Genomic DNA, 14305 nt, shown 5'->3' with positions numbered 1-14305 from the left:
AAAAATTCATGAAGTAAAAAGTATATATTATTTGATTGCCGTAAACATATTTTTTTTTCAATTTTTAACTTCAAGCTTCAAGTTTCTGTGGGTTAGATACCCCCCACCAAGCTTGAAGCCCCTAGTCCATGGGCTCATGCTATCTAAAAGATATATATATATATATATATATGTGTGTGTGTGTGTGTGTATGTACATTATCTAATATATATGCATACATATACTGATGAATATGCAAATATATATAAACGGTGAGCACCTTAAATTTGAATGATGGAGAACCTAATTACGAAAGAAAACCATTATCGACATCACCAAAAAGAAAGGAGGGATGGGTAATTTATAGTACCGATTCAAGTGTTTGAATGTTCAAAGCTAACCGAAGACTAAATAGCAATTACAAAAACATACCCTAAAGATATAAACATTGTCGCACTACATAGTTATATTAAATGGTATATTCGACTAGGTAAAACTATCGGTAATACTTTGAAGTACTTGCTAACATTTGGTTAGTTATAGCTATTTATGGAAATAACTATATACACACGTCTCTACTTAAAGTGAGAAAAAGTAATAAATCTATATAGACAAGAATAATCTCGAATATATATATATATAAATTGTTGTCGCGGCTATATATATAGAGATAACTTAGCTAGATATATAAGTATATATAATATAGTTATGTGTAAAATGAAAACATTGAAGCAATGAGGTAATGGCTTAGATGAGATGCTGTCAAAATAAATATACGTTTGTGATGTTAAATCAGTGGTTTTCTTTGCTATACCTATGTGAATAACTCTATGATAAAGATACTAACTATGCTAAGAACTCTAACAAGTTAGAATAGCGATGTAGGAATTGAGAAACTTCGTAAAAAAAACTTTACAATATTTACTAAGAGACTGATAGAGTTCTATTTACAACAACAAGACGAAAACGAGTGAATATTCATAATACGAATAAGAGTAATACGGCAGAAAGAAAAAAAAATGAGTGGGAGAGGGAGAAAGAGAGTGACCAATGAGAACGGTAGGGGCGACTAGCTCATGACCGACAACAACCAATCAAACGGCTGCTTTCGTTTAAGTCCAGTCGCAATTTTGAGAAGATGGCGTCGGTTGGGGTGAGTTTGGCTCATTTAAATTTAACCCAATTGTTTAATGTTGCACATTTGGCTTTGGTGGTCATCTCATCAAAGCACGTAGAAGAGTTATTTATGTGCTATCTAATTTTTTATTTATTTTCTCTCTGTTAGTTTATCACTTTCGTTACGAATAGATTTTGAGTTTTTATAAACTTTATAACAGTATATTATGTTTTTATATCTTCCTTTATTTAACTTTCACCACTTCAAACTTCAATCAACTTCTTTACTATAAATACTATCATCGTCACTAGTGTTGTTATTTTCCAATTAATATCTGTTGCCATTCGAGTAATGTATATAAATGTACATAATATTTCATGTATGTAGATATATATATGTATAAATATATATATTTATATAATGTAAATATATACATATATATCTGTATGCCTGCTTACAATAATTACTACACTTTTTACTATTTACTTTTTGTTGCCCTTGAGCAAAAGAAATCATTATTAATGTTTATTTTTACTGTCCCGTCAGTATCTGTTGCTGTTGTTTGTTGTGATTATATCTATATATATATATATATACACACATATATAAATATATATAATATGTATGTAAATAATATGTAGATATTTATACATGCACACACACACACGCATATTTGTATATATTGTAATTATGATCAGTACTACCAGTTCTTCGAAATAACTTTTTCACAACTTTCTTTTCTCCGAAAGTGTTTTAAGTGTGCGTATGTATGGATGCAAAATATTGCTAGTTTTGTCGAAGTTGTTGAAGTAACTTCAGTCACTTTGAAAATGAATAAACAATACGCCAGCAATAACATTCTCTCTCTCTCTCTCTGTATATATATATATATAAGTATGTATATATATATACATATATATATATGTTCCTTCTCTCATCTGATTTCTTCATTCTTGTAGTTTTTCTCATTTGTTATTAGTATTGTACTTTGCATGTACATTATTTTTAAAATTCTAATTTAAAATATGTCTCGTGCAAAGTACTTTGAATTTTATGCGCCCCCTCCCATCGCCTGTCAACATCACAATCAAAGACAATGTTTATAAACTAACGGTGAAGGAAAAAAAGAAATAAGGGATCTCTCTCTACTTTTGACAATTCTCTTTTGGATCTTTCCCTGTTGACAGTAATTTGATAAATTCTTCTGTTACCCCAAAACAGTTGACTTACGATGAACTATGTTCCTGTATATAATATATATATATATATATATATTATATATATATATATATATATATATATATATATACATCAACGTATGTAAAGTATGTGTATTAATATGTTGGTTTATTTGAGTGCAGCAAGAGTTTCTTTGCTATATCCTTTATCTACATTTAGCTTACTGACTGCGCTACAATGCACGTTCAAAACAATGGTTCTCGTTCATGTTTACATAGGACTTATGTGCTAACTATATATATAGATATATACCGTTTTTTTTTTTAAGTGTAGTTATTTGTGTGACTATTGGTCTTAATTTGCAATTTCACACTTGTTCGAAATCTGACACAATTTAGATCGGTATGTTTTGAAAATAAATTTAACGTTATCGCACTTATTTTTTTTATATTTTGTAGATAATACTTATCTATTCTTACTAACTGAATGAAACATTTAAACGTCACACAATGCACATATGAAGTGCATTTTGCATATACATAGGCTGTCTTTCGTAAAATAATTTTATATAATAATAATTATTGTTGTTGTTCTGTGTGTTGTGCAGTATTTGTATAACTTCATAGTTTTGGCATACCTACACAAGTATGCCTTATATCGATTTTGTTGCCTTTTTAACTTCTAGAAAAATGGATATTTTAAAATGAAACTTTTTACATAAATGCTTCAGATGGTATAGATAATGATTATAAAATTTCCCCCGAGGGTGGGGAGAGAAGTTTCGGAAAATTCAAACGAGTCAGATTTGTTTCCTCATAACTTTCATAAAAATGAGTAATTTTTTGTAAAATTTTCTACGAATACTTTTCAGAGTGTGTACATTATGATTATATCGGAAATTAATATGTTGAAAAAAATTGTGGGCTCGTACTGACACCCATAACAAATAGCTACAAAATGAAATGTGAAACTAAAAAACAAAAAAACGAAACAAAACAAAGAACTGTGATGTGTATCAGTATGTATATGCACGAGTCCACCAATTTTCTTTTTAATATCAAATTCTGATATTATCGTTATCTACATACTTTGAAAGGTATTTGTAGAAAATTTCATTCAAAAATACTCATTTTTCTGAAAGTTATGAAGAAACAAATCCGACTAGTGTGAATTTTCCGAAACACCCCACCCTTGGAGAAACATTTTCACATTAAATTTCGATATAATCGTAATCTGCACCATCAGAAGCTTATTTATAGAAAATTTTATTGAAAATCAAATTCAAAATATGCTCTGTGCCAAGTACTTTGGATTCTATGCACCTCCTCCCATTGTCTTTTAACATCACCAACAAAGACAACGTTTATAAGCTGTGAATGAAAAAAGAAATAAGGTGTATCTCTTTTTGACACTTCTCTTTTTGGATCCTTCCCTGTTGATATTAATTTAATACAACTCAATGTATCTATAACAGAGTTAGTTGGAAAAAGAGGTTATTCAAAGACATCTTACATTATGAATCTACAACACCTGTTCCCATTGCAGTCAACATCCAAACCTCTCGACAAGTTTGAGAATCTGGACATCAAACTAACTGACTGACTGACTTACAGATGTTCAGACAGTTACATGCTATTTCCAGAATGTAACTAGTCAATAATTTTGAACCTTACATAAACATGATAAAATAGACACGGTACACTTCAGCTACCATATGGCTCACAATGCATCCTATGTAGCTCTAAGGTAAATATTGAATAATATCTAATATGCTTGCTTTCTGCTTTAGCTTATTACTTTGGTTACTCTGAGGTAATTGTTTTCTTTACCTCTTTGCACACACAAAAAAGACACCATATATCTCTATACTAAAGTCTTTCATTTTGATGTCCACTTCTATGTACATCCTGTTAGAATAACATCCATCTCTTTGATGTTGATATTGTTTAGGCATTGATCCTATGCTCAAAGGCACTCCAACCACAATTTTGCCAGCTTTTTTTCAGACAAAGTGTATCTAAGACTACATCTATCCAACGTTATACTTCTTATTTTGAGTTTATCCAAGACTACATCTGTCCAACATTATGCTTTTTATTTTGCTTGGCAGCTATTTCTAGCTGGTCAAGTGTTATAGAGACACCCTTGATAGGTTAAGCTATTAACCCTCTAGCATTCCCTATATTCTGTCAAAAGTAATGCTTGCTTATTCACATTGTTTTGAATTACTCATACATTATCTTGTAACTTTGCAATTTTGGTGAAGTAACTATTAACTTTTAGAATGATATTGTAGGGTTGGTGTGAGAGGCCACATCTGACTAGCTTGAACTTAAAATGGGTAGAATATTTTGACTGAATATAGCCAATTTAATTGCTAAAGGGTTTGATTTTATGTCACTAGTATAAAAAACCCCAAAAGCAAACAAGAAATAAGTTTTAAACCATTTGAGGAATGCCATGCAAGTTTAGTGAAGTAGATTGGAACTGGAGGATATAATCAAATTCATGAGTGGGTCCTGAATTAATCAGGCAGTGACAAAGTCAATTATTATTCATATTCTTTGCTTTTTTCTAATCCCAAAACAATCTTTCTATGATTGTTGTTATTCTTAGAATAAAAGCAAAAATTTCAGGCCAGACAGTGAATGTCTTGCAGCTCTTAGTAGGTTATTGGTACACAATAAAAGGGTTCGTCTTCATGTGTTGCATCAATGGCAAGTTAGTATGGTCGCACCTGTTCACCTCTGGGTTATTTAGTATGGCTGGATATAACTGATACAAATTGATACACCTCAAGTAGTAATTGAACCTGTATCATAGATTTAGTTTACCAGGAGATTAACTCTACAGTGCATCATTGATTTTTGTCTTGAAAACACTCACACATACACACTTTCTTATAAATGTATTTATAAAATTGTTATGCATATATTATTAGTTGAGAGTTTTGTATAAGCTGTTAATATATACACACACTCACAATGTATATGCACCTTAGTGAATATAATAAAAAGAAAATGTGGATTCATAAAACATACTCATGATTTGATTATTGAACTATGCATGTATTCAGCATAAGAAAACTTCTAAAGACAGACCAATTAAATCTATAATTCCTCCCATTTTTACTTTGTTTATATTGGAATCTCTAATGTGTATTCATTATTGCTTTGAATTGGAAAGTCACTGTCCATTACCTTTTAGTGTCCTCATAGTATTGGTGATTTTAAGTAATTAAGTGGCACTGAAGCAATTCATTATTTAATTTGAACTCTTGAAGTATGCTGAAAGAGGAGATATAAAACTTTGACTGCAAATTATGTGTGTGTGTTACTTGTTGTGTTGGGAGTATTAATAATTTCAGACTAACCCCAGTATGTTTGCTTATGTGAATTTGATGCATTTCTAAGTGGTTGTCAACTGTTTTCCTTCAGTATCATAATGATAAGCTTAGCTGCTTTAGTTCAGTACTTTGGATATATTTCTTGAGCTTTATTATAATCTATAATTTATTTTCTGTCTACTATTCAATAGTCATAAAGTTGACTATAAGAAAAACGTTCAACTCATCTTCTTTAACCCTTTAGCAATTACATTATTCTGTCAAAAGTAATGCTTATTCATTCACATTGTTTTGAATTAATCATGCATATCTTGTGGCTTTGAGATTTTGATAGGTACCTGTTAATTTTTAGAACGATATAATAGGATTGGTGTCTGAGGCCAGATTTGGTTGGTTTGATCATAACACAGAATATTTTGGCTGGATATGGCTAGTTTAAATGCTAAAGATTTAAGATAGGATTTCAATTAGACATGACAAAATATAGCCTCACAGCTATTTGTAACTTGAATTGAGAGGAATGATTTGCTATTGGTTTCTTCCACATTTATTTCTGAGGCTTTTATTTCAGTTGTATTGTTTACTATTCTGGTAGGTTTGTTTCACAAACTCTTGTTGGTGCTAGTAATGACATCGTCTAGCAGTATTTAATTTCCAGAAAGTTATAGTTCTCTTCGAATATGGCTTTGTGTGGTTCAAAAGGGGAAAAAAATATATATACAAAACATATTCATATACCAATAAACTTGAACAAATTTACTTAAGAATTTGATCTTAAAGTGGTGTGAAAAGTTTGAAAATAAAGTGCATTGAAAGAAAAAGGATTGGAAGTAGATATTATATCACATTAAGTTTTAGCTTACTTTAATTGAGACATAAGCATACTCAATACAGGTAGTAATAAATTTTCAGGTCTGCACCTCCACTGGTAGGCAGAAAAAAAAACCGGCTACCACTTAAGAAAGGTTTGCTTTGTTTATAAATTGGAGATATAAGAGTAGCATTCAACAACTTGGCAGGTCATTTTAGATTAATTCAACCTTTTGGATGTCTGCTGAAAAAATGTGGATGAACAGAGAAATTCCAAAGGATTGCAAGTCTGAGAAGAAATAATTAGGACAAATCAAGCAAATAATTAGGACAAATCAAGTGTATTGAATGGTATGCAAATTGTTGGTTCAGAGCAGGAGCCAAGATAGAAAAGGCAGAAAGAAACAATTATAACAATTAAAAAAAAATCTGTGGTTGTTTAAGCTCAAGTTGAGCATGAGTGAGCAGATCCATGATCAAAAGTGTTTCTGCCAAGATAATCTCATCTTATTTTCAGGACTACTTTATCCAATATGACAATTTTGAAGATAAATGGTATAGGAGGTTTTAGGGATGTTTTGTTGCTATTTCTAGCAAGTCAAGTGTCGATATAGATGCCCCATCATTGATTTGATTTAAAGGTGATGGTTGTAGTCTGTAGGAATGTGAGTTTTTACCAGTCAACAGGCAGACTTTTGCTTTGATATTTGTGTGTAACTTCAGCATGCTACAGATATGTGGTGCTTTATTTGAGCTTTGCAGAAAATCAGCAAGAAAAAGACTAAAGTAATGTTCTGGAACTGCTGAAGAAATTTAGTTTTTAATCTTAGTAAGGATGGTCATCATGAGAAATCATCAAAGATGTGATTGCCTGTGTTCTGCTAGGTAACCTACTTGGAAGACAGTGGGTTTGAATGGTCCTCTACAGAGAAAGACCATTATAAATTATGGAGAGGAAAGGATATGGTACATGTGTGTAGGTGTGTGTGTGTGTATATAAAGACCCAAGGTTAGCTTCAAGCAGTCTGTAGTAAATAAAAAACAACTTTCATGGATCCATAGTAAATATAAAAAAAGACAATCTTATCTTCTCCATTCCTTAACCCTTTCATTACTGTATTTGTTTTGAGATGCTCTGTGTTTCTTCCAATTATTTTAAATATAACGAAGAATTTAGTAAAATAACATGGTTATCATTGAGCTAGTGTTAGGAACATAAATTGTGACTAAAATTTGGTGGAAGATTTGAATTCAAAACTTATGAATACAAGACATTTATACTAAAGAGCCAGAGCCAGTTTCAGCCGGATTGGTAACAAAAGGGTTAACTATTACATACATACATATATATATATGTATACACACACACACACACATATATAAAAACAAGGAATTACAATTTTTTAATTGTGTAATTTCTTTTACTACCTTGGTAACTATTTAACTATTTTTTCCGTGTTGTTAACAAGGGAAAAATGCACACATCTATTTATATATATATATATATACATGTATGTATATTGTGTGTGTGTGTGTGTATATATAATCTGTATATTTTGGTCTTGAGTAAGAATGCTAGTGTTTAAGATATATTTGTAACTGTGTTATGTTTGTAGAGTTGTTAAAAAACTTCATCAGAGATTATGAGGTTTAACCTTTGTGATAGTTCAGCGCATTTTAAATAATTGTTGCAAGAAATAATGGAAGATACATTTAAAGATTGGTTCATTATCTTTTTGCTGTTCAAAGTATTACATTGCCTTGATCCCATTGCAAGTTGTTTTTGAGGTGTTTAATATCAGGAGTGCTCTTTATTACTTTCTCTTATTTTCATCAGCAAAGGATCAGAAGTGGTTATACTCTAACCAGGGATGTATCTTATAGAACTATCACAATTAGTGCACTGTTTCCTGCCACACCTCATTTTGGATTGTTAATACTTTGGAAAGGGCAACAATTTTATATTTTATTGTTTAGAAAACTCTTACAACCTTACTCTACTGAGATAACTGTAGCTTGTGACAAACTTTAATGAAATCTTTTGCGAAGTTCAGGTATATCACTTATATGTTTGACTAAGTGAGCAGCAGTTTTAGCTTAAGTCATAAAATTGCAGCAGCTGTGTGACAGATTCAGTCTGGGTAGAAAACCATGTTGTGTATCAATGAGTAAGTCATTTTCCTCTAGAAACATAATCAGTTAATTCATTCCGTGATGTTGCTGATATTCGAGGTCATAGAGATAAGGCTGTAGATTTCAGCATCTGCTTTGCTTCCTCTCTCATTGATAGGATGGATATATTTTACTCTCATTTAGATTTATTTGCAAACCTTCCACTTTACATGAATGTATCAGACATACACTGTAAATAAATATTCAGGGTAGGCAGGAGGTATTAATTATAATATATAACAAAAGGCATCATCATGATATATATATATGTATAAAACATAAAAGTTGTAAAACATATATTGGTATATGTGCAAACATTGTATATAAAGAACTCTATTCTTGGAGGAGAGTGGAAAGATATGTTTATATCAAAGAGTGACAGTTTATGCTTGTTTTGTTTCTCTGCAATATTTCCCTGAATGGACAACGGTGATGTTAATTTACAAGCATAATGTGAATGCAAGACAAACCATGCATGCATACACAAATAATGGGCTTCTTTCAGTTTCTATCACTACTCAACAGGCTTCAGTCAAGCAGGAAATATTGAAGATACTTGCCCAAGATGTCATGCTGTAGGACTGTTCCCAAAACTGTATGGTTGAGAAGCAAACTTCTTAACCACATAATCATACCTGCACCTAGCTAACCATGCTTGCACCTGACAAAATGTATATATTTGAAATATTTGATTTAGTCATATTTTATTTCATGAAATATGCTTTACTTTACTAATCTATTTTAAATATGTATATATAAAAGACCTATGTAAATATATACGAAATATATATTAAAGGCTAATGAACCATAAGTGCCTCATGTTTTGTAATAAGGCACGTTTTGTTACCATGGAAATTGAAAAGATTACTATACTTTTCAATGTGAAGAAACTGAGCAATAGTTAAAACTTAGCAATATGTTTCTAATTCTTCATAGTCATCATATTATGTTTCAAAGTTATACTTGCTTTGCAAGGGATTTGATCTGAAATATGTTGAAAAATGAACCAATTACTTCATAGAAGAGTCATGTTTATCCATTTTGAGATGCAGTGGAACTGCGTAGGTGTTCTAGCTTACAGAAGTGCAACAGAACATTTTGACACTTTATGATATGATAAAGAAATAAAAGAAAATGAATCTAATTGTTTTTGTGTGTTTACAAGATTCTTTTTCCATATATCATTATTTCTGAAGAAAATTTGCTTCAGTTTGCTCAAATTTGACAAATTTATAAATCCTTTAAGCATTTCATTTATACTTTGCTTGTTTTTAACTCTTCAAATAATAATTTTCTTATATTTTTTCACATTTGTTCAATCTTAAAAGTGTTCATATTTAGTATTATACAGTGCTTTACTATACCATAAGCATTATCAATTTGTTTTTGCTTTTACCTGCTGGCATTGGTTATGCAAAGCTGTTGAACTATTTGTTGCATCTGATTCACATTCCAACTGAGAAAACTACCAGTATTTGTTGTGATTTTTTTTTGTATGGATACCCTTTCTATCACCAACCACTTTACATGGACTAAGCACATTTTATTATTTCACCAAGAATAGAAAGCTTATCTCCTAGGACTAAAAGCCCTCTCTGTTTTGATGCAATTTTTAGGAGTCACTGTTCTAGACAGATTGCATCAACTGTGACTTACAAAATGAATATCTTTACTATGTATTTCTTTCTCTTTTGCATGGATTCTATGGAAAGGTGTCCTCTTTTTACTCTCCACTTTACAGCATGGTTTGGGTGCATTTGTGTTACTAGTACTAGTGACAATGCTTTCTCTCATGTAGGGAGAGAGAGAGGCCATATATATATATATATATATATATATATATACTAGTAATGCATCTTGGTGTTGCCTGGGTGTTATGACCTACAGCCACATTGTATTATTCGTTTCTTTCTTATGGGCAGAATTGGCATACGAAGAGTGTGAAGCAAACAACTCTTCTTTATAAACATGTTTTTTGGTCATTTTGTGAAGAACAATGCTGAAATTGTTAACACCAAAAACATGTAGAATGACATCCTAACATTGCCTCCAAAATGACCTAGACTTATGGATGTAGAGAACCGGATGACATATGAGGATGTAGAGGTATCCATATTGCAGAAAGTAAGGTACATTGAAAGAAAGCTGCTTCATTGTGAAAAGCATCATCTCTATAATATTTGGGCAGACTACACACTTCGACGTATGTTAAGTGAGACCGACAATGCTTCTGGATAAACTATGTTTTGTGTAAGCCAAGTGTTGATAGAATAAATATACAAGTCACTTGCACTCCTAACTCGAGAACATGTGACGTATAGTTGTCCATTAGAAAAGCAGGGTATTTGTAAATTGAGACCCACAATTTTTAAAGTTTGACCCTGAGCTTTGTTGATTGTCATAGCAAAGCACAATCGCACTGGGAACTAGAGGAGTTTGAATTGAAATTACACTTTTGATGGAATAAGGGGCATGTGTGGGATGTATGCGATGTCTCCTTGATGACATCCGGCAATAATGGTTGCTTGTAGGACATGACATGTCATTATAGTTGCAGTCAACCTTGTACCATGTATAGTCGTGGTGTGTTGAAATTCCTCAAGAGCATGATAGATGCACCTTTCTTTAGGAACAACTAATGTAACAGTCCTGTGGGTTGTAGAGAGTCGAGAAATTCAACTGGATACTCAACAGTGGCATGTGTGTTGATGGTAGTATCTATGGGAAAAAAAATGTTGAAGCATCTCCAGGTAGAATGTGCAGGAGTTTATGGATTACTTTATCAACGCTTTCATTCTGAGTTGCTAAAATAGCTCTCTCTGCGAACCATGCTATGTTTTTGAAGTTGTTTTGCAATGTGGGAAATACCTTTTCTTTAAGCTCAGCCAATCTAGACACCATGTGCCCACATTGCAGTACATGCTGTTGCGGGGTGTTATTCAACGGTAAGACGCCATTTCCAATTTGTAGAAGTTAATGAAAGAATTTCTCAGCTAAGGGATCGTTGTAGAGATGAACTCGCACATTGTTGCTTAATGAAAGCTGACAAACAAAGCTCCACAGAGGTAAAAACTTCAGACACACATAGATGTCATCAGCTCGCATACCCCATGGCATGACTGGTAATATTTGATGGAAATTCCCTGCAAGGAGAACAGTTAAGCTCCTCCCCCATAACAGCAGTATTGTTTCTAATATCCCTTAGTGACCTATGTAGGGCTTCTAGTGCACCATGGTGTGCCATCGTGCATTCATCCCAGACAATAAGTGTGGTTTAGAGCAGAACTTCCGCCATTGGTGATCGTTTTGAAATATTACACATTTGGGCATCACTGAAGTGAGTTTTCTTGAGTACCAATAGAGGCAGTTTTCTTTGCGGCCCTTGTTTGTGGAGATAACTGAGAATTTCTTTGTTTTGGTGGCATGGCTGAAAAGAGTAAATGATTAAGGAATATATAAGATGCAAGACATAGCAATTTGAATTTGTGCATTGTCTAATTTGATTTTTTAGTAATGAATGAAAAGATGTGGAAAAATTCATGGCAATTTGTATACTGTTATTATGAGAAGTGGTAAACTGTGAATGATTTGGCTATGTTCTGTCTTGATAAGTGTAATGCATTCTGTTAGCTGATATATAGTGGAATGGATTACTGGTGTAATGGAAGTTATTGTTTGTCCAGAAGTGGGTGTACAATTTGCATGAAAGTGATTTATGTTCTTAAGAAGGATCACACACTATGTAATATTTCATGGAACAAAAAGGGGTTAATATGATTTTTCCCAGAAATCATGTTTTCAAAATTATAATTTCCCCTCTCCCCGCCAAATTTTCCTAATTTTTAACTGTTTTTCAAATTTTGCTTTTTATGCATGTGGGAAAATACAGAGATTATGAATGTGGGAAATGTAATTTGTTTTTGAAAATTTAATTTTTCTGAAACAAATACTGAATACTCCCACTCGGCAACCCATCAGCTACTCACTTTCAAGCAAAATGCAAATCTCCTGTATGGAAAACATAAGAATGTAAGTAAATTGAGGAAAGAAATAAGTGGAGGTGGGGATGCAAATGTCATCTTGGACATGGTAGAAACAACAGGTAAAGGACAGGATTTCTGAGATAACTTCCTTGTAAATTTAAATGGAAGATCATGTTTTGAAATACGCTCATCACAAACAAGAATGACAGAATAGGAAAAGGTAATTTCCGTAGGATTTGAGCTGTAATTTAGTGCACAGCAAAAAATAACATAATTCATGCAGAACTTTAACTCTGTGTGTGTGTGTGAAAGGAAGTTATTTTTGCATACCTTTCTTAATTCCAAAAGAAGGAAATGTAGTGAAGTTGTAATATGTTAACTGCAAAAGGTCTCTGTACATTATAATGAGAAATTAAAAGAGAAAGATAATGCTTAATTCTATGCATGCGTGAAAAATGGGACGAAAGTGAAGATGACCTTAAAATTGTACAACACAACCTCATTTCTGGGGTTCTCAGCTTCCCCTTCTCTTCTGGTTTCCCCCTCTCTTTGTGCTGGCTTTCTTTCACTTTCACCTGTAGGACATACAGTATCAATTTTGTGCTGGCGTTCTTTCACTTTCAACTATAGAACATACATAGGATATGAAACATCAGCGTCTGTTTCTCACTCACTATCTGTCTTTCAACTTCTCCTATATATATATATGCAATTATGTGGATAAACAAATTAAAAATAACAGCTTGGGTTTGATATACAATATATATATATATATATACATATATATATATATATTGTGACCTCGTGTGTACCGTTGGCAACGTTTCCTCTGTCTTTCCTTCTCCTATGTTTCCGACGAAGAGCTCCGCTCGAAATGTTAAACCCTCCTTTCCTTCTTTCCTGAGCATCCAATAATAATATATTTGTTCCACGTCCTCGCGTTGTTGTGTTTTTTTGTGCTTTCTTGTTTGGATTAACTTTATATATATATATATATATATAAACATGCAAACAGAATGAAAGCAAAAACTGAAGATATTTAGGCAATGAATATGTAAGTATAAATATATAAGTATTTTTATATGAATGGATCAAACATACACAGGGTACAAATGACTAAGAAAATTAAAGGGAGGTTTTATATGTCCAACAACTGTTTTTGGGGCTTGGAGATCCATCATAATGCTGATGGATATAGTTCATCCAAGTATGCAGCCAATAATGGATAAATTGAGCCTCTGTCATCAAGGTAGAAAAACATCTTGTATTTCAGACCATGATGCAGAGAAATTTAAAGGTGCAATGCTTAAATGTTGAGAGCTAGCAGTATTGGAGGGAGGGATTAAGAGGTTTGTTGGGGGTGTGGGGAGTGTTGGTGAAAGGATATCTCCCCTTTAATTTTCTCTGTCATTTGCACTCTGTCTAAGTTTGATCTAATAATATATAAATATCTATGTATCTATATTTAAATATTCATTGTCTGAAAGTCCTCACTGTATTCGTTGCCAACCCTCACCTTACTGACAGCGTCCCTGTACATGGCTTGCACAGCTCTCATTAACCATTCATCTATCCCTAGTTTCCTCATTGACCACCAGATAAGGGATCGGGGTACTGTGTCAAAGGCTTTCTCCATGTCAACGAAAGCCAGGTATAGTTTTATCTTTGGCTAGGTATTTCTCCTGCAGCTGTATTACCACAAATATAGCATCAGTGGTG

At 32.5% G+C, this 14305-nt stretch overlaps 1 protein-coding gene across 1 annotated transcript in view; it reads left to right on the top strand.

Moving 5' to 3' along the window:
* Positions 1-1087: 1087 nt before the first annotated feature.
* LOC115217601 (HMG box-containing protein 1-like) overlaps positions 1088-14305 on the top strand; it is a 78376-nt gene continuing 65158 nt past the window's right edge. Inside the window, exon 1 of the mRNA XM_029787356.2 lies at positions 1088-1132. Within this exon, the coding sequence (XP_029643216.2) occupies positions 1118-1132 (15 nt within the window). The 5' untranslated portion in view covers positions 1088-1117. The remainder of the gene's footprint in view (positions 1133-14305) is intronic.

This window comes from Octopus sinensis, linkage group LG1, assembly GCF_006345805.1.
Source record: "Octopus sinensis linkage group LG1, ASM634580v1, whole genome shotgun sequence".
Taxonomy (NCBI): Eukaryota; Metazoa; Mollusca; class Cephalopoda; order Octopoda; family Octopodidae; genus Octopus; species Octopus sinensis.
The sequence above is the reverse complement of the archived record's forward strand: the minus strand, read 5'-3'. Positions and strand labels throughout refer to the sequence as shown.